Raw genomic sequence first — 21378 nt, 5'->3', positions numbered from 1 at the left:
CCCCCCCACCAATGGCGGCCGACCACTGTAGCCACCCGTGTTGGCCACTTCCCGACTTAAAATGGAGAACAGCAAAGGCTGAAGGGAAATTCAGCCAACACAGGCAAAAAACTAGCAGGTGCAAGTTTACTGTGTATTAGATTCTGCAGAAACCCAGAAAGCATTGATGCAAGCAGCCATCTGCATAGTAATGTAGCAGCCATCTACATAGTAATGAGCGATCCCCGGGAACAATCAAAACATTTTAAGGTAAACAAAGCCAAGCCAGACTCCTCGGCGCCAGCAGGAGCCAACACAAAAGAGGTTAACGGACACTTAAAGACCAACGATCAGGGAACTGCTCCAGCATTGGAGAAATCAAACCAAGTGATTGGAACGAAGTCCAATCACTTGAAACCAGGTACAGGGTCCGCCCCGAAGGGCGGGAAGACCCTGGGGACTATAAAGCAAAGCCCCCAAGTTCAAATCGTCCTTCTTGACAGGGTCACTCAGCAACGTGAAGCAACTCCTGAGAGTGAACTGTCCGGCGGCCTCCAAGAAAGTAAGTCTCAAGTCAACACTCGCTACGAGATAGGTGCTCCTAGTTACCAGTCCAGACCAGCTTTTGAATCCCGCAGACTCAGAACCCGAACGAAAGACCATTTGTTCCCCTGACCTGGTGGGCCAGTCTGAAGCTAAGTATAGGCCTGTTAGTTATAGAAATAGTCTAGAAAGTAGAGTTTATGCATGAGTAGCAATTTACTGTGTATAATAAATGTGTATTGATTTGAATCTTACTAATTGGTGTGTTGGTGTGTTGAGTTATTGATCATTACTTGAACTTGAACCTCGTGGCGGTATCATAAAGATACCTGGCGACTCTAGAGCCAAGGTTATAGAAACAGAGCAAAGGTTATAAAACAGAGCCAATTGAACCAACCAAAAGTTAGCAACACCACCCCCGAACCTGGTCTGTCCGTCCCCAGCCCCTGCTACCTCCAGTTCCCCCACTCGCTCCGAGCACTGAGGCAGCAGCACTGGTACCCCCTGGGCTGATTGCCCATTTCGATGATGGTTACTCACCTCCTCCGATCCCCACAGCAGCCATTGCGCTAGCTTCACGCTTTTAAATAGGTGTGCTTAAGGGCACCCATGTGACTGCTATCTGGGGAGCCGGTTAGATCACAGGAGAATGTGCGGTAGGGGGTCCTTTCCCATGAATGAGATGGAGCTTGGCCTTAATTGGTGATTATTTCTTTCTCGGCACACTGTGGCAGGATCCAGATATCACCAACGGGAGCGGGCCGGTTGGATTGGAAATCGATCGGCGTCCGGCGCAGTTCCCTATTTCGGCGTCTCCAGTGATCTAACAGGCGCGCACGTATTCACACTAGGCATGACGGAGAGACTTGCAGGAGAGACCAAAGTCAGGGACTGTGGGCTGAATTCTCTGCCATTTATTACTGGCAGCCCGGGGGTTTCCCGACAGTTTGGGGCTGCCCCACAATGGGAAATCTATTGACCAGCCGGCGAAACGGAGCATCCCGATGGCGTGCCGCACCAGAAATCTGGGGCTGGATTCTCCGCCTTCGGGATGCTCCATTTTGCCGGCAGCCCGGGGGTTTCCCGACAGTTTGGGGCTGCCCCACAGTGGGAAACCCCATTGACCAGCTGGCGAAATGGAGCATCCCGCCGGCGTGCTGAACCAGAAATCTGGCACGGCGGGAGGGAGAATCCAGTCCCTGGCAGCGGGACGGAGAAACCCACCCTGTAAATTTAAAGATAGTAACTAATAAATGAGAAACCCCTTGCTCAGAGAGGGTTCAGTATGTGGAACTTGTTACTACAAGGACTAGTTGAGCCAAATAGCACAGATGCATTTAAGGAGAAGCAAGATAGGGAGAAAAGAATAGCACAACATGTTGAAAGTCAGCAGGGCGAGGGTGGTGGCAGGAAAAGGATTATGCGGACGATAAACACTAGTGTAGACAAACTGAGCTGAATGGTTTATTTCTGTGCTGGAAACTTTAGGGTATAGTTCAATTGATGCCGGTTGTCCTCAAATTCCTTGACTAAATGTCTTCTAGCTGTTAATGTGCATAAGGACAGTCACAGATGGCACACCCACAGTGGTGACAGCGCAGAGAAAATTTTATTTAAAACGTTAGCTTCCAGGGCTGCTTCAGAATTCAAATGAAAGAGCAAAAATTCTAGAGTCTCATATAAATACGCAGAGAACTCTCAATATAGTATTCAGAGTTACGTGGTGATCCAAATGAGTACCACTCCCCGATACAGAAAAGAGTCATTCTCTAACATGCTCAATGATGCGTTACCTAACATTTGAGAAAATGTCTTTCTCAGAATCAGCATCACACAAAATTCATTTCATACTGACAAACATTATTATTGGCAAAGATAACATATGGACAGAAAAGCATCAACTATCATCACCTCACTAATGCACGTGTCACCAGGCGCTTTGGCAGAATGCATGCATGCATTCAGTATAAAATAAAATATCTCTTTGCAAGATAAGCATAAAAAACTAACATATTTGGACATGTGGTCATGTCAGCCTTGTAAAGTCACCACCTTTATCTCCACATAATTCTGTAACAGTGATCATTACCCAGTGCCTGTTGAAGATGTCAAAAGGCCAATGTTTAGTGTTAAGAGACAGTAAACGAAACATAGAAATACTTACAGCAGAGGAATTGCTTAAATCCCCACTACTGCAAATAGAGATGACAATTGTCAGGAAGCCCCAATCTCCATCCTCCACCCAGTCCCTCACAATCTCCACCCTCCCCTCAGTCCCTCACAATCTCCACCCTCCACTCAGTCCCTCACAAACTCCACCCTCCACTCAGTCCCTCACAATCTCCACCCTCCACACAGTCCCTCACAATCTCCACCCTCCACACAGTCCCTCACAATCTCCACCCTCCACTCAGTCCCTCACAATCTCCAACCTCCACCCAGACCCTCACAATCTCCAGCCTACAATCTCCAGCCTCCACCCAGTCCCTCACAATCTCCACCCTCCACCCAGTCCCTCACAAGCTCCACCCTCCACCCAGTCCTTCACAATCTCCACCCTCCACTCAGTCCCTCTCAATCTCCACCCTCCACCCAGTCCCTCACAATCTCCAGCCTCCACCCAGTCCCTCACAATCTCCACCCTCCACCCAGTCCCTCACAATCTCCACCCTCCACCCAGTCCCTCACAATCTCCATCCTCCACCCAGTCCCTCACAATCTCCAGCCTCCACCCAGTCCCTCACAATCTCCACCCACCACCCAGTCCCCCCCCCAATCCCCACCCTCCACAAAGTCCCTCCCAATCTCCACACTCTACCCAGTCCCTCACAATCTCCACCCTACACTCAGTCCCTCACAATCTCCACCCTCCACCCAGTCCCTCACAATCTCCACCCTCCACCCAGTCCCTCACAATCTCCACCCTCCACCCAGTCCCTCACAATCTCCACCCTCCACTCAGTCCCTCACAATCTCCACCCTCCACCCAGTCCCTCACAATCTCCACCCTCCACTCAGTCCCTCACAATCTCCACCCTCCACCCAGTCCCTCACAATCTCCACCCTCCACTCAGTCCCTCACAATCTCCACCCTCCACCCAGTCCCTCACAATCTCCAGCCTCCACCCAGTCCCTCACAATCTCTACCCTCCACTCAGTCCCTCCCAATCCCCAACCTCCACTCAGTAATTCCCAATCCCCACCCTCCACTCAGTCCCTCACAATCCCCACCCTCCACTCAGTCCCTCACAATCCCCACCCTCCACTCAGTCCCTCACAATCCCCACCCTCCACTCAGTCCCTCACAATCCCCACCCTCCACTCAGTCCCTCCCAATCCCCACCCTCCACCCAGTCCCTCACAATCCCCAATCTCCACTCAGTCCCTCCCAATCTCCACCCTCCACACAGTCCCTCACAATCTCCAACCTCCACCCAGTCCCTCCCAATCCCCACCCTCCACTCAGTCCTCACAATCCCCATCCTCCACCCAGTCCCTCACAATCTCCAACCTCCACCCAGACCCTCACAATCCCCACCCTCCACTCAGTCCCTCACAATCTCCACCCTCCTCTAAATCCCTCACAATCCCCATACTCCACCCAGTCCCTCACAATCATCACCCTCTACCCAGTACCTCACAACCTCCAGCCTCCACCCAGTCCCTCACAATCTTCACTCTCCACTCAGTCCCTCACAATCTTCACTCTCCACCCAGTCCCTCACAATCACCAGCCTCCACTCAGTCCCTCACAATCCCCAATCTCCACTCAGCCCCTCCCAATCTCCAACCTCCACTCAGTCCCTCAAAATCTCCAGCCTCCACCCAGTCTCTCCCATTCTCCACACTCCACTCAGTCCCTCCCAATCCCCAACCTCCACCCAGTCCCTCCCAATCCTCACCCTCCACTCAGTCACTCACAACCCACACCTCCACCCAGTCCCTCACAATCTCCACTCAGTCCCTCACAATCCCCAACCTTCACTCAGTCCCTCCCAATCCCCAACCTCCACCCAGTCCCTCCCAATCCCCACCCTCCACTCAGTCCCTCCCAATCCTCACCCTCCACTCAGTCCCTCACAATCCCCATCCTCAACCCAGTCCCTCACAATCTCCACTCAGTCCCTCACAATCCCCAGCCTCCACCCAGTCCCTCACAATCCCCACCCTCCACTCAGTCCCTCACAATCCCCACCCTCCACTCAGTCCCTCACAATCCCCATCCTCAACCCAGTCCCTCACAATCTCCACCCTCCACTCAGTCCCTCACAATTTCCACCCTCCACCCAGTCCCTCACAATCTCCACCCTCCACCCAGTCCCTCACAATCATCATAGATTATCATAGAATTTACAGTGCAGAAGGAGGCCATTCGGCCCAGCACCGGCTCTTGGAAAGAGCACCCTACCCAAGGTCAATACCGCCACCCTATCCCTGTAACCCAGTAACCCCACCCAACACTAAGGGCAATTTTGGACACTAAGGGCAATTTATCATGGCCAATCCACCTAACCCGCACATCTTTGGACTGTGGGAGGAACCCAAGCACCCGGAGGAAACCAGCGCACACACGGGGAGGATGTGCAGACTCCAGCCTCCACCCAGTCCCTCACAATCTCCAGCCTCCACCCAGTCCCTCACAATCTCCACCCTCCACCCTGTCCCCCCCCCAATCCCCAGCCTCCACAAAGTCCCTCCCAATCTCCACACTCTACCCAGTCCCTCACAATCTCCACCCTCCACTCAGTCCCTCACAATCCCCAATCTCCACTCAGCCCCTCCCAATCTCCAACCATCACTCAGTCCCTCCCAATCTCCAGCCTCCACCCAGTCCCTCACAATCTCTACCCTCCACTCAGTCCCTCACAATCTCTACCCTCCACTCAGTCCCTCCCAATCCCCACCCTCCACTCAGTCCCTCCCAATCCCCACCCTCCACCCAGTCCCTCACGATCCCCACCCTCCACTCAGTCCCTCACAATCCCCATCCTCCACCCAGTCCCTCCCAATCTCCAGCCTCCACCCAGTCCCTCCCAATCTCCACACTCCACTCAGTCCCTCCCAATCCCCAACCTCCACTCAGTCCCTCCCAATCCCCAACCTCCACTCAGTCCCTCACAATCCCCACCCTCCACTCAGTCCCTCACAATCCCCACCCTCCACTCAGTCCCTCACAATCCCCACCCTCCACTCAGTCCCTCCCAATCCCCACCCTCCACCCAGCCCCTCACAATCTCCAGCCTCCACTCAGTCCCACCTCAATCTCCAGCCTCCACCCAGTCCCTCGCAATCCCCACCCTCCACTCAGTCCCTCACAATCCCCACCCTCCACTCAGTCCCTCACAATCCCCACCCTCCACTCAGTCCCTCCCAATCCCCACCCTCCACCCAGTCCCTCACAATCCCCAACCTCCACCCAGTCCCTCCCAATCCCCACCCTCCACTCAGTCCCTCACAATCTCCAGCCTCCACCCAGTCCCTCACAATCTCCACCCTCCACTCAGTCCCTCACAGTCCCCAACCTCCACCCAGTCCCTCACAATCCTCACCCTCTACTCAGTCCCTCACAATCTCCAGCCTCCACCCAGTCCCTCACAATCTCCAGCCTCCACCCAGTCCCTCACAATCTCCACCCAGTCCCTCACAATCTCCACCCAGTCCCTCACAATCTTCACCCTCTACTCAGTCATTCACAATCTTCACCCTCCACTCAGTCCCTCACAATCCCCACCCTCCACTCAGTCCCTCCCAATCCCCAATCTCCACTCAGTCCCTCACAATCTCCACCATCCACTCAGTCCCTCACAATCTCCAGCCTCCACCCAGTCCCTCACAATCTCCACTATCCACTCAGTCCCTCACAATCTCCAGCCTCCACCCAGTCCCTCACAATCTCCACCATCCACTCAGTCCCTCACAATCTCCAGCCTCCACCCAGTCCCTCATAATCTCTACCCTCCACTCAGTGCCTCACAATCTCTACCCTCCACTTAGTCCCTCCCAATCCCCAACCTCCACCCAGTCCCTCACAATCTTCACTCTCCACCCAGTCCCTCACAATCTTCACTCTCCACCCAGTACCTCACAATCTTCACTCTCCACCCAGTACCTCACAATCTTCACTCTCCAACCAATCCCTCACAATCTCCACCCTCCACCCAGCCCCCCCCCCCAATCTCCAACCTCCACTCAGTCCCTCACAATCCCCAGCCTCCAGTCCCTCACAACCTCCACCCAGTCCTTCACAATCTCCACCCTCCACTCAGACCCTCACAATCTCCACCCTCCACCCAGTTCCCCCCTCAATCTCCACCCTCCATCCAGTCCCTCATGATCTCCAGCCTCCACCCCCCCCCCCGAACCTCCACCTAGTCCCCCCCCCCCCAATCTCCAGCCTCCTCCCAGTGCCCTCACAATCTCCAGCCTCCATCCACTCCCCTCCCAATCCTCAGCCTCCATCTTGTCCCCTTCCAATCTCCAACCTCCACCGCATCCCTCCCAATCCCCAGCCTCCACCCAGTCCTTCTCATTTACTGCTGGCATTTACTTTGCTGACTAACTTCAATATACAGTCAACTTCCTCCTTCCCTTTCCATTATCACGCACTTCTCTCCCCCTTATTGTCATCATGTCTCACCTTCCCTCTCCCCTTTATTTTAAATTATTTTCCCTTTCATTTCTCACCTACACTGCTATCCGTTCTTTATCTTCCTTTTCACTTCTACTTATTCTTGCCCCTCTGCTGTTATTGCCAGCCATTCACTGCCTTCCATCCTTGCCTCTGCTGTGAAGCAGTAATAGGGGCCTGTTCTGATGCTTCAGTCACCTGTCCTGTGAGGAGTGGAATTGAAGGGACAGAGGAGCAACTTCGGTGATTCTTCGCAGCAAAAGGTTGACTGGGTCCACGAGATGCTGAGTGTTATAATGTGAGGTATCAAAAGTTGACATGTTTGATCCGATTGTTATGAGATCAAATTGAGCCTAAATAAGGCCTAACTCTGAAGTTGTGCTTGATGAGCTTTTTTTCTGGAAGTTTATTTTGCTACACACTAAGATTTACAGAGGTTTCACTCAGTCGGCTATTGGTCAATCATACTCTCCAGTTACTTACTTGATTACATCCAGGGTGCTCCAGAGGGAAAACAAGGCCCAAACAACATTTTTGGACTGCATCTCCTCTTGACTGGTGATGACCACAAAAAGGATTATGTTCCTCTCTGTAACCTGAAAATATAAATCAGCAATATGGACGATAAATCTGTGAGCTTTCCACTCATGCTCACAGGTGAAGTTCACTCAAATGATCTGACAATTTGAAAAATAGCAATATTTTCCTCCCAGATTCTGCTATCTATTTATTGCATCTACTCCTTTACCTGCAAATGTACACTATTGATCAGAATGACTGAAATCTGAAGCTGTGGACACAGACCATGCGGGATTGTTTCTCTGTGACAGACCAGACCAGGTTAGGCGAAACTGATGTTCAACACTAATATAAAGAACCTGTGATAAACTTTTTACTTAGAGGAGCAGTTTTTAAAAAAAAATTAGTTTGATTGATCTGATTTCAGCAAAAAAAAATGTTCCAAACGAGCAGCCAGGCTTGGTAACCAGAGGGCACTGGTTTGAGATAATTGACAACAACACCAGATTGGAGGTTAGGAGACCTTTTTTTATGCAGCGAGTTGTTGTATCTGGATTGCAATCGCTAAAAGGAAGTTAGATTCAGGAGTGTCTTCCTTAAAAAAACAGTTTTCTGAACTGGGCAAGTGGAACTAATTGCATTGTTCTTTCGGAGGGTCAGCATGAACACCACGTCCTCTCTGCAGTGAGAGTATGATTGGACAATATTATGTGATGACTATAATGTATTGATTCTAATATTATGTTGATTTATTGTTATTATTTTATCGCTATTATATTGTATAATATTACAGGCGTGATCTACCGGCCATGTTGCGCTCTCGCTCGGGTGCAACGAGGCCATAGATCCTGGGAGAGGCCTCCATAAGGCTTCCCAGCAACGTTTGCATCCCTCGGGATGCACCCAAGTCCCTCGAGGCATTAAAATCAGAATCCCTTCCAAAGGGGACATGACCAAACGGTGCACGCATAAGTAGGGTTTAAACCTACTTAGGCAAGCCTGCCTGGATCTACCGGCCTCCCAGGAACGACCAGCCTCCCCAGCGAGACCACAGCTGGGCCCCATTCAGTACTGGTCCACACAAACATGGACGAGGCAGAACGACATGCGGGGGATTCTCCAAGTATATTGGAGGCCCTTGGGTGGTCAGGGATAGGGCAGGGTGGCTCCCTGGCCCTCCCCTGGAACTCAGACACTTTGGCATTGCTCAGCTGGCACCTTGGCACTGTCACCCTGACACTGCCAAGTTGCCTGGTGGCACTGCCTTGGTCAGGGCCCGGCGGGGCCATTCCTATGAAAGGTGGTGGAAGGGCGGTCTGAAGGACAGGGGGTTCCAGGGCAGGTGTGTAGGGGCCTCTGGGAGGTTGGGGGGATGGCCGTTGGTGGTCCTGGAGAGGAGGGGCCAGTAGCGGGTAGGGGGGGGGCGGAAATAGGGGAGCCCTCAGGGACTCCATAGCTGGGTGTCTTCACTTGGCAGGGGTGTGGGGTGACATTGCCCCTGGGTGTGGGATGTGGGGGACCCACAATCGCACTTCGGGATTGGAGCACCCTTTCAAAATGGCAGCCCGATCTCGGAGTTCAGTTCCCTAGTGCTGAAAAAATGTGTGGGCTGAACCGGAAAGAAACTCTCCAGGGATCAAAAAAGTGTCATTTGATAGCAGTGGGGAACTCACCGGCAGAGCCGGTGGACGACTCCCAGAAAAACCCACCACAAATGAACTTAGAAATGCTGCCGTTAAATTCCACCCTGTATATATACACATATATAGACAAAGTCAAAGGTGCAAGGCAATACTTTGATTGAGAGTCTTTGCAGGTAATTAAGTCTTGACAGATCCAGACGGAGCAACTGGAGAGAGGGATAATCACAGGTTAAAGAGGTGTGAATTGTCTCAAGGCAGGACAGTTGGTAGGATTTCGGAAGCCCAGGCCAGATGGTGGGGGGGTGAATGAAACGCGCCATGAATCCAAGGTCCTGATTGAGGCCGTACTCATGTTTCTGCTCGGCGATTCTGCGTAGTAGTGCATCCTGAAGGCCGCCTTGGAGAACGCTTACCCGAAGATCAGAGGCTGAATGCCCTTGACTGTTGAAATGTTCCCCAACTGTCAACTGGGACCTTGGATTCATGTCACATTACATTCACCCCCCACCATCTGGCCTGGGCTTGCAAAATCCTACCAACTGTCCTGGCTTGAGACAATTCACACCTCTTTAACCTGTGATTATCCCTCTCTCCAGTTGTTCCGTCTGGACCTGTAGACTTAATTACCTGCAAAGACTCACATTCAAAGTATCGTATTGCATCTTTGACTTTGTCTAGATCTACGTTTCTGGAACCCACCACTTCATTCACCTGAGGAAGGAGCTGCTCTCCGAAAGCTAGTAATTTAAAATAAACCTGTTGGACTTTAACCTGGTGTTGTAAGACTTCTATCTGAGGAATGTCAGACAACTGGATTTAATAAAGAAACAGAAATCACAAGTTCACACAGGGAAAGAAAGAGCTTGATTTGCTTTAGGTTATTAACCTTACCTGTAAGAATCGGGGAAGAAACGGGCTCTGTTCAATGCCAGAGAGTATGTGGATCAATTCCAGAACTGACAACAATTGGCAGCAACCCATCACAGCTCCTATGGAATGGTATGTGTCCACCAGGCTGTCTTCAATAAAACCACAAAAAATAAAATATTGTCATTTCCTAGTTCCAGCGATCAGATACAGTGAAAAGTAGCTGCTCTCACATTCCCCCAAGCACTTGGGTGCAGTCACATCGACACAAGTCTGGCAGCAGACTGACTGGCTTGCTTCCCTACAAAGGATTGGCATACAAGACAGAGGGTCCTGATTTGGCAACGGGTAAAATGTACAAAATGGCACGTATTATGACTTGGATTGTGCCGCAGATAACTTCCCAGTTCAGTGGGGTTAACCATTCTTTTAACCTACCAGATGTCTCACACTACCTTGTCCCTACCAATACGAAGTGGGAGCCAGGAATGCAACAATAAAGCCCTTGATGTCCTTTGAATAGGACCTTCATATCTCATGATCGTGGCACAATTAGATCTTCAATCCCTAACAGCTCCTTCAGCGTCACTGGGTTAAAATCCAGGAACTCCATTCCTAACCGCACTGTACCTATGCAGCGGGACTGCAGCGGTTCAAGATGACAGCACACCACTACCTTCTCAGGCGCAATTGGGGATGGACACCAAATGTTGGTCTAGCCAACGACACCCACATTCCGTGAACAAATTTGTAAAAACAGATATTTAAAAACAGGTGACATCTTCCGAGCTGTATTAATCTCAATTTCCTACACCAATCGGCTTTCATTCTTGATTTATTCAATAAATTGATGGCAACAGGAGATCCTCTCAGAACCCCTACACTGAAGCATTATGGTAGATAGAAACAATCTAAGATCAAATAAGCCTTTGAAATTTGGTCCCCATTCCTAGTTCACTGGGCACATCAATTCTGGAGACACCCATACCTCACCCAAATGGCATCATTGTTAAAGCCCTGATGGCATGACCAAAACCAACAATCAACCAACGCTGTGGGCCAGCATGGCAAGTGATAGTTACTGTTAGTATCAAAGACCTTGTCCAGAGACATTCAACTGTCCCAGCTGCTACCATGCAACGTATGTCCATGTGCTGCAGCAGATTTCCCTTCTTATTGTCAAATATTCAAACTTGCTTTTAGATGTGCTTCGAGTATCTGTACTTCAGCTGTTGATGTGTTTCCAAAGGACCCTCACTGAAGTGAAGTTGTATGTTCAGCAGTGAGAATGCAACTCATCCGATCCGAAAGTGCCGACAATTGATGCTGAACGCTAAAAGTGAAAGATTGTTCCATTCTCCAACACAATTACTCACACTGATTTTGTTTCATTGTAAAGGTATTTTCAGGAATTACGATGTGGAGATGCCGGCGTTGGACTGGGGTGAGCACAGTACGAAGTCTTACAACACCAGGTTAAAGTCCAACAGGTTTGTTTCGATGTCACTAGCTTTCGGAGCGCTGCTCCTTCCTCAGGTTCATGAATTACAACAGCCTCACTCTGAATTTTAACCAGAAGGAAAGGCTACGGCGTGTGGTGTGCATTTAATATACCTGCCGAATCAAAAGTAAACCATTTTAAGTATTTACCTTCAAATGATTCATCTGCTATTTCTGGTCACGGAGACCTGCCATTTTCAGGATGCTCCCTATCCCAAGGCAATCCCACTTATGCTTAGATTAATGTCGGAGAAAAGTTAATTCAGTGGTAGACACGAGAACCGGGGACCTTGATGAATGGTCGGGATGAACGGGAGTGAGAGCCGGGACCTTAGAAACAGCGCGGGAATTAGAAAAAGCGCGGGAGCTGCGAGGCAGAGGGGACCGTTTAAAAGGTCGCTGCCTGGGTGAGGTAAGTACTGATTAACCACTTCCTTACCTTGCAGGTCAGCTGTTTAGTTCGGGAGTGAGAGCCGGGACCTTAGCAACAGCGCGGGAATTTGAAAAAGCGCGGGAGCTGCGAGGCAGAGGGGACCGTTTAAAAGGTCGCTGCCTGGGTGAGGTAAGTACTGATTAACCACTTCCTTACCTTGCAGGTCAGCTGTTTAGTTCGGGAGTGAGAGCCGGGACCTTAGCAACAGCGCGGAATTTGAAAAAGCGCGGGAGCTGCGAGGCAGAGGGGACCGTTTAAAAGGTCGCTGCCTGGGTGAGGTAAGTACTGATTAACCACTTCCTTACCTTGCAGGTCAGCTGTTTAGTTCGGGAGTGAGAGCCGGGACCTTAGAAACAGCGCGGGAATTTGAAAAAGCGCGGGAGCTGCGAGGCAGAGGGGACCGTTTAAAAGGTCGCTGCCTGGGTGAGGTAAGTACTGATTAATCACTTCCTTACCTTGCAGGTCAGCTGTTTAGTTCGGGAGTGAGAGCCGGGACCTTAGCAACAGCGCGGGAATTTGAAAAAGCGCGGGAGCTGCGAGGCAGAGGGGACCGTTTAAAAGGTCGCTGCCTGGGTGAGGTAAGTACTGATTAACTTACTTACCTTGCAGGTCAGCTGTTTAGTTCGGGAGTGATAGCCGGGACCTTAGAAACAGCGCGGGAATTTGAAAAAGCGCGGGAGCTGCGAGGCAGAGGGGACGTGTATAAGGTCGCTGCCTGGGTGAGGTAAGTACTGATTAACAACTTACTTACCTTGCAGGCCAAGTCGATTTCAGCAGGAGCGGAGCAGGCTAGTCCATTTCAGCGGGGGCAGTGCGGAAGTGATTTCTGGGAGGTAAGTCTCTCCTTTAAATTTTTTTTTTTAAATTTTAGTGTTTAAGGTGGGAACAGGAAGTCGACCCGCGGACTTCTGGGAAGACCCTCACCAATAAATTCTGGTGGAGAGGAAACCCGAGACACTACACGTGTAGTGTCTCCCACCCGCCCTCCTCCTCTAACCTAATAATAAAACCCTTTGGTGTGAGGTAAGTACCATATTTTATTATTGTTATTAATATTTTTTTTTTAAATATAAAAAATTTAATTTAGTTGTTAGCCAGATCTTGGTAGAAAGTTAGAGGGATGGCAGGGAAGGGAGTGCAATGTTCCTCCTGCAGGATGTTTGAGGTGAGGGATGTCGTTAGTGTCCCTGCTGATTTTACCTGCAGGAAGTGCTGCCATCTCCAGCTCCTCCAAGACCGAGTTAGGGAACTGGAGCTGGAGTTGGAAGAACTTCGGATCATTCGGGAGGCAGAGGGGGTCATAGATAGCAGCTTCAGGGAATTAGTTACACCAAAGATTGGAGATAGATGGGTAACTGAAAGAGGGACTGGGAAAAAGCAGTCAGTGCAGGGATCCCCTGCGGTCGTTCCCCTGAGAAACAAGTATACCGCTTTGGATACTTGTGGGGGGGGGGACTTACCAGGGGTAAACCATGGGGTACGGGCCTCTGGCACGGAGTCTGTCCCTGTTGCTCAGAAGGGAAGGGGGGAGAGGAGCAGAGCATTAGTAATTGGGGACTCGATAGTCAGGGGCACAGATAGGAGATTTTGTGGGAGCGTGAGAGACTCACGTTTGGTATGTTGCCTCCCAGGTGCAAGGGTATGTGATGTCTCGGATCGTGTTTTCCGGGTCCTTAAGGGGGAGGGGGAGCAGCCCCAAGTCGTGGTCCACATTGGCACTAACGACATAGGTAGGAAAGGGGATAAGGATGTCAGGCAGGCTTTCAGGGAGCTAGGATGGAAGCTCAGAACTAGAACAAACAGAGTTGTTATCTCTGGGTTGTTGCCCGTGCCACGTGATAGTGAGATGAGGAATAGGGAGAGAGAGCAATTAAACACGTAGCTACAGGGATGGTGCAGGCGGGAGGGATTCAGATTTCTGGATAACTGGGGCTCTTTCTGGGGAAGGTGGGACCTCTACAGACAGGATGGTCTACATCTGAACCTGCGGGGCACAAATATCCTGGGGGGGAGATTTGTTAGTGCTCTTTGGGGGGGTTTAAACTAATGCAGCAGGGGCATGGGAACCTGGATTGTAGTTTTAGGGTAAGGGAGAATGAGAGTATAGAGGTCAGGAGCTCAGATTTGACGTCGCAGGAGGGGGCCAGTGTTCAGGTAGGTGGTTTGAAGTGTGTCTACTTCAATGCCAGGAGTATACGAAATACGGTAGGGGAACTGGCAGCATGGGTTGGTACCTGGGACTTCGATGTTGTGGCCATTTCGGAGACATGGATAGAGCAGGGACAGGAATGGATGTTGCAGGTTCCGGGGTTTAGGTGTTTTAGTAAGCTCAGAGAAGGAGGCAAAAGAGGGGGAGGTGTGGCGCTGCTAGTCAAGAGCAGTATTACGGTGGCGGAGAGGATGCTAGATGGGGACTCATCTTCCGAGGTAGTATGGGCTGAGATTAGAAACATGAAAGGAGAGGTCACACTGTTGGGAGTCTTCTATAGGCCTCCAAATAGTTCTAGGGATGTAGAGGAAAGGATGGCGAGGATGATCCTGGATAAGAGCGAAAGTAACAGGGTAGTTATTATGGGAGACTTTAACTTTCCAAATATTGACTGGAAAAGATATAGTTTGAGTACATTAGATGGGGCGTTTTTTGTACAGTGTGTGCAGGAGGGTTTCCTGACACAGTTTGTTGACAGGCCAACAAGAGGCGAGGCCACCTTGGATTTGGTTTTGGGTAATGAACCAGGCCAGGTGTTGGATTTGGAGGTAGGTGAGCACTTTGGGGACAGTGACCACAATTCGGTGACGTTTACGTTAATGATGGAAAGGGATAAGTATACACCGCAGGGCAAGAGTTATAGCTGGGGGAAGGGAAATTATGATGCCATTAGACGTGACTTGGGGGGGATAAGGTGGAGAAGTAGGCTGCAAGTGTTGGACACACTGGATAAGTGGAGCTTGTTCAAGGATCAGCTACTGCGTGTTCTTGATAAGTATGTACCGGTCAGGCAGGGAGGAAGGTGCCGAGCGAGGGAACCGTGGTTTACCAAAGAAGTGGAATCTCTTGTTAAGAGGAAGAAGGAGGCCTATGTGAAGATGAGGTGTGAAGTTTCAGTTGGGGCGATGGATAGTTACAAGGTAGCGAGGAAGGATCTAAAGAGAGAGCTAAGACGAGCAAGGAGGGGACATGAGAAGTATTTGGCAGGAAGGATCAAGGAAAACCCAAAATCTTTCTATAGGTATGTCAGGAATAAGCGAATGACTAGGGAAAGAGTAGGACCAGTCAAGGACAGGGATGGGAAGTTGTGTGTGGAGTCTGAAGAGATAGGAGAGATACTAAATGAATATTTTTCGTCAGTATTCACTCAGGAAAAAGATAATGTTGTGGAGGAGAATGCTGAGCTCCAGGTAAATAGATTAGATGGCATTGAGGTACGTAGGGAAGAGGTGTTGGCAATTCTGGACAGGCTGAAAATAGATAAGTCCCCGGGACCTGATGGGATTTATCCTAGGATTCTCTGGGAGGCCAGGGAAGAGATTGCTGGACCATTGGCTTTGATTTTTATGTCATCATTGGCTACAGGAATAGTGCCAGAAGACTGGAGGATAGCAAATGTGGTCCCTTTGTTCAAAAAGGGGAGCAGAGACAACCCCGGCAACTATAGACCGGTGAGCCTCACGTCTGTAGTGGGTAAAGTCTTGGAGGGGATTATAAGAGACAAGATTTATAATCATCTAGATAGGAATAATATGATCAGGGATAGTCAGCATGGCTTTGTGAAGGGTAGGTCATGCCTCACAAACCTTATCGAGTTCTTTGAGAAGGTGACTGAACAGGTAGACGAGGGTAGAGCAGTTGATGTGGTGTATATGGATTTCAGCAAAGCGTTTGATAAGGTTCCCCACGGTAGGCTATTGCAGAAAATACGGAGGCTGGGGATTGAGGTTGATTTAGAGATGTGGATCAGAAATTGGCTAGCTGAAAGAAGACAGAGGGTGGTGGTTGATGGGAAATGTTCAGAATGGAGTACAGTCACAAGTGGAGTACCACAAGGATCTGTTCTGGGGCCGTTGCTGTTTGTCATTTTTATCAATGACCTAGAGGAAGGCGCAGAAGGGTGGGTGAGTAAATTTGCAGACACTAAAGTCGGTGGTGTTGTCGATAGTGTGGAAGGAAGTAGCAGGTTACAGAGGGATATAGATAAGCTGCAGAGCTGGGCTGAGAGGTGGCAAATGGAGTTTAATGTAGAGAAGTGTGAGGTGATTCACTTTGGAAGGAATAACAGGAATGCGGAATATTTGGCTAATGGTAAAGTTCTTGGAAGTGTGGATGAGCAGAGGGATCTAGGTGTCCATGTACATAGATCCCTGAAAGTTGCCACCCAGGTTGATAGGGTGGTGAAGAAGGCCTATGGAGTGTTGGCCTTTATTGGTAGAGGGATTGAGTTCCGGAGTCAGGAGGTCATGTTGCAGCTGTACAGAACTCTGGTACGGCCGCATTTGGAGTATTGCGTACAGTTCTGGTCACCGCATTATAGGAAGGACGTGGAGGCTTTGGAGCGGGTGCAGAGGAGATTTACCAGGATGTTGCCTGGTATGGAGGGAAAATCTTATGAGGAAAGGCTGATGGACTTGAGGTTGTTTTCGTTGGAGAGAAGAAGGTTAAGAGGAGACTTAATAGAGGCATACAAAATGATCAGGGGGTTGGATAGGGTGGACAGTGAGAGCCTTCTCCCGCGGATGGATATGGCTGGCACGAGGGGACATAACTTTAAACTGAGGGGTAATAGATATAGGACAGAGGTCAGAGGTAGGTTCTTTACGCAAAGAGTAGTGAGGCCGTGGAATGCCCTACCTGCTACAGTAGTGAACTCGCCAACATTGAGGGCATTTAAAAGTTTATTGGATAAACATATGGATGATAATGGTATAGTGTAGGCTAGATGGCTTTTGTTTCGGTGCAACATCGTGGGCCGAAGGGCCTGTACTGCGTTGTATTGTTCTATGTTCTATGTCCCTTACACAAAAAGGGGGATTCAGTTCCAGGCGTTCCTTATGGGGCCCGGACGAAAAAATCTTTAGCATGTACCTTTGGGAATAGGAATCAGCATCTCCTGCCTTGGATCAGCAGCGAACAGCTGAAAGATCAGACCGGTTTCTCACTTCCATTTAAATTTAAGTGATGTCATCAGGCTGCTACTTGGAAAACTAATCAGGCTGCCGACTGCCTTTTATGGGAATGGCCTGATTTCAGGATGTTAAAATTTGAAGAACATGAATGGGGTTGAGTCATGATTGAGTAGCTTGGATACTTTAATCCCCATCCCACTGGATGGGAGGCAGAGGGTCAGGGGAGGAGGGATTAAAATTGAGGCCTCAGAGTCTGACAAGAGAGAACCCCCTCTGGTGCAAGTGGTTGGAGCGCAGTGCATCACAAAGCTGAAGGGTGCTCATTTCAGCCTCATGCATTGAGGGACCCACCATGCCAAGGAAATGCTCCAGCTCTGGGTGCAACTACTAATGAACTGATTGCTTTGGAATGGATAATTAGAAATACAGCAACTAAAGGCCTTAAAAAGCACTGGGAGAAAAACACCTTGGGCAGAATTATCCAGCAGAAACTGAGCATTCTGCTGGATAAGCACTCAGATCAGCACACCATCGCTATAGCCATGAATAGGATTCTTCAGTGGCTAGGCAAGAGCGGGACAAGACACCTGAAACTCCCTCCTGATGTCCCTTCTCCTCAAGAATTCAGGAAGGGCCCCTCAGGCACCAACAAGGAGAATGGGGAGCCTCCACCCAGAACTCTCCAAGGGTGTTGAACTGCTCCAAATCCCCTCCACCCCCAGTAACTCCAGCCACTCAGGCAAAGCAGGGTAAACCGGATCCATAGCAGGGGACCGTTATCAGGCCATGGGCCTCCAGAGGACGCCCTGTTTTCTGAGATTGGCGCGTGTCCTGTGGAGGCCCACGGCCTGATATCAGTTTCCTGCTGTTGATCAGGTTCACCCTCCTCAGTCTGAGTCAGCAGGCTGCCTCCACTTCTGCTGTGGATGTTGGGGATGTAAGAAGCTTAGCTGTAAGGTTAGAAAAACTAAGAAGTACTGAGAGTGCAATGGTGGCACAGGTGTTCACTAACTGTATATACTTTGCACAGGTGTAGAATATATTTTGCTTTTTGACTCAAAGTCTCAGGGAGTGAATGGATCTCTTAGGTGATGCAATGACAAGGTCATACCTGTGTAACAGATCAACTCCTCCAACCCTGTCCTCAAGTATTTCCCAATTTGGGTGTCTCACTCAATCTCAACTCAGTCACCCGCATGTGCACAGAAACTACATGAACAAAGCCAATGTAATGTTTGTCAAGTTTGGGTGTGGGTTACAGTTCAAGGAATAGTCAAGAACCGTAGCTGTTTATGGTGGCCTGCAGCATGATGTTGTGACCATATTCAGGGCTAAACATTACCCCTATAATAGTTCACACTCTCCACCTGCATGGTGCACAGCAATGAGTTTAGCTTGCACTTGCTGACTCTTGAAATTTCTGCCAGCCAGCTATGACCATGTGACGTTATAGGAGTTTGTCAATTGTGCGAGTGACTCAAAACACACCAGCTTCCAGGTACCTCGCATAAACCTGCATAATCGGTTTTCAGTGGTCACAGGTCAGCTGCACATTGAGATAGTGGGACCTTTTGCTCTTGATAAATCTTACTGGCTGCTGCCAATGAGCTCTCAAGGCCACATGTGTGTACGCCGATGGCATCCTGCACATGTAGGAAGCTGCAGCTTGCTGCACGTCTCATTGCTTTGGCAGCCTTACTGGCTTCATCGGGGAAAACTGGAATTGAAAAGGGCATCAGTGATCTGCCTTATGCATTTATGAGTGGAGGAATGCAATATTCCGCAGAGAGTCCCAGTGGAGGCCTGGAATGATCCTCTTCCGCATAGGGCAAGTGTGGTGTTCACCTTTTGAGCCACTGGCAATAGGTGGCCTCCCAGTCCCTGTGGCAAAAGCCTCCCGAATAATGTGGCACGTGTGAGTCATCACATCCTTTGACAACTGAAGGTAGCTTTGGCACGGTCTCTCACTCAACTCCATATATGGGAGGCGTCTTCAGAACATCATGTGTCACAACAAATGTCTCCATCCTCAGCTTCTGGGTCTTTATGAGGCCCCATTGGCCCATATTCGTCAAGGTAAGGCTGTTCCCTGGGGCCTGCCAGATGCCAACAGGCTCTTCTCCTCCTCAGTTGCATCAAAGCCATCAAGAAGGAAGCATTGCCTGCAGCCTGCATTCTGCACTTCTCTTTGTTCCTATGTAACTGGAGATGTCCCAGGAATTCAGCATCAGGAGCACTTTGCCACAATCCTAGATTCAGTGCTGCAAGCTCTTAATAACCTAACCAGGTCAGGGAAGGTGAATAGACTCACATATCCACCTACATTCTGATGTGCACGTTGTCACACCCCCTCACTTTACTCCATCACTTCACTTCTCACATCCAATGACGTTGCAAGCATAGCGATCCTTCTCTTTCCATGAACTTCCTCACATAACCATATTAATCCGCCACTGGAATTCACCCTGATCCTTACGTCAATTGATGTCTCTCCTTGATAGACCTCTTCACCAAAGGCATCCATCAGCTGAGCGCATGGCATTAAACTCACTTTCCTATATCACAGGAGAAAGAGCAGAGGACTCTAGAGAGGATAGATCTAAAGAGCAGGGGCATCCATAGATTTCACGGAGGAGAAAGCAATGGTGGTCATTGCTGTCCCTATTCATTGTGGATGGAGAGATGGGGACCTGCCAGTAACCTGATGTCAGAATCAAACATAATTCACACAATCAACTTACAGCTCAACAAGGGGCCCAATGACCCATTGTGACACTGCCACCAAAAGGAAGTTATACAGGTAAATCTCACATGTCATACAGCACTCAGTCATGTAGACTTGGTTTTAGCAGTCAGTGACATCTGATCATCTTCACCATGATACGTTGTAACACTCTTACCTTGCCAGTACTAATATTTTTTAATTTCCACTCGGACTTCCATGCATGCAACCGGCCTCCACGGACCTGCAAATGATGAATCTTCAAAGGGGATGATTTCTTCTCAGGGTCCACCATCACATGACTCCAGCTTACCATCCACCAGCTCAGATATTCACACGTTGGTGGGACCAGTTGATAGATAGTTGGACTGTTTGGCTTAGCAAGAGAACAGCAAAAGACATTCCACCTCTGAAGGCACTGCCTTCTTCATGCTCTACTCAGCTGCACACAAATGGTGTAACCTGCAGGCTACTGATGAAGAGGATATATCATTGAGGAAGAGCAGAAGATTCACAATGTACTGACAGGTATCCGAAGCACTATGTCCAGCATTGAAAAAGTTCACCTCAAGCATGAGTGGGTTGATGTCACAGGGCATTGTGACAACTGGCGTGATTCAGTGACAGCGTTACATCCGTCGCGGATCCGGGCGCAACGGGTGAATCGCACGAGGGTCCCAAATCGGGCTCCGCACAGGCCCAATGGCGAGTCACCCGATTCGCTCCGCCTGGCGCGGTCAAGATATCGTCCTCACTGGACGAGATCCAAATCTGCATATTTAAATGAACCATTCGGCTCATTCACAAGCCCCCGGGAGTCAACGGCCACGTCTGTGAGACCTTGCCAGGGTGCTGTTTAGCACCGGTTTCCCCAAATGTGGACCAGGCATAACGGTACCATGGGGGTGGGGGGGTGCACGTTCCCAGGGGCCTTGACAAAATTACGAAGGTATGGGGGCGGGTCCAAAAAGTGGGATGGGTGCTGAAAGGGGGGAGGTGTCATGTAGAGATCAGGGCTACCATTCAAAATGGTGCCCTGATCTCAGCAGGAAATCAACTAAAGTGTGGCCTCGGCGGCGAGAAGCTCCCTAAGGCCCAAAGATCCAGCAATGAGCCAATGTATAGCGGGGTGAATTTTTGCGCTGTAGCCGCCGAGAAACACCCTGCCAAACGCGCCCAAAAGCGGACGTTTAACTTTTATCCGCTAAATCACGTCCAAAGACGTCTTGCATGGATAGAACAGCCAACTGCATGGCACATCAAACAGGGCAATCAAATGAGTCTGTGCAGGCCAACCATGGCAGCGCAGATTCTTGAGCCTAATGTAGTGTCTGAAGCCTTATGTTTGAAGAGTGTATGAGAATACATTTGAATATCTGCTTTCAGTAAATGGCCTCTGCAGAAAGCAAACTCTGCAGGAAGC

At 49.8% G+C, this 21378-nt stretch overlaps 1 protein-coding gene across 2 annotated transcripts in view; it reads right to left on the bottom strand.

Moving 5' to 3' along the window:
• hacd4 (3-hydroxyacyl-CoA dehydratase 4) overlaps positions 1-21378 on the bottom strand; it is a 237277-nt gene that overhangs the window by 16417 nt on the left and 199482 nt on the right. For both annotated transcript variants that reach the window (XM_072516929.1, XM_072516928.1), the window contains exons 3-4: positions 10204-10331; positions 7634-7746 (exon numbers count right to left, since the gene is read on the bottom strand). In XM_072516929.1, the coding sequence (XP_072373030.1) occupies positions 7634-7746; positions 10204-10331 (241 nt within the window). The remainder of the gene's footprint in view (positions 1-7633; positions 7747-10203; positions 10332-21378) is intronic.

Source organism: Scyliorhinus torazame, chromosome 9 (genome assembly GCF_047496885.1).
Source record: "Scyliorhinus torazame isolate Kashiwa2021f chromosome 9, sScyTor2.1, whole genome shotgun sequence".
Taxonomy (NCBI): domain Eukaryota; kingdom Metazoa; phylum Chordata; class Chondrichthyes; order Carcharhiniformes; family Scyliorhinidae; genus Scyliorhinus; species Scyliorhinus torazame.
Note: the sequence above shows the minus strand (reverse complement) of the source record. Positions and strands in the feature narration are given on the sequence as shown.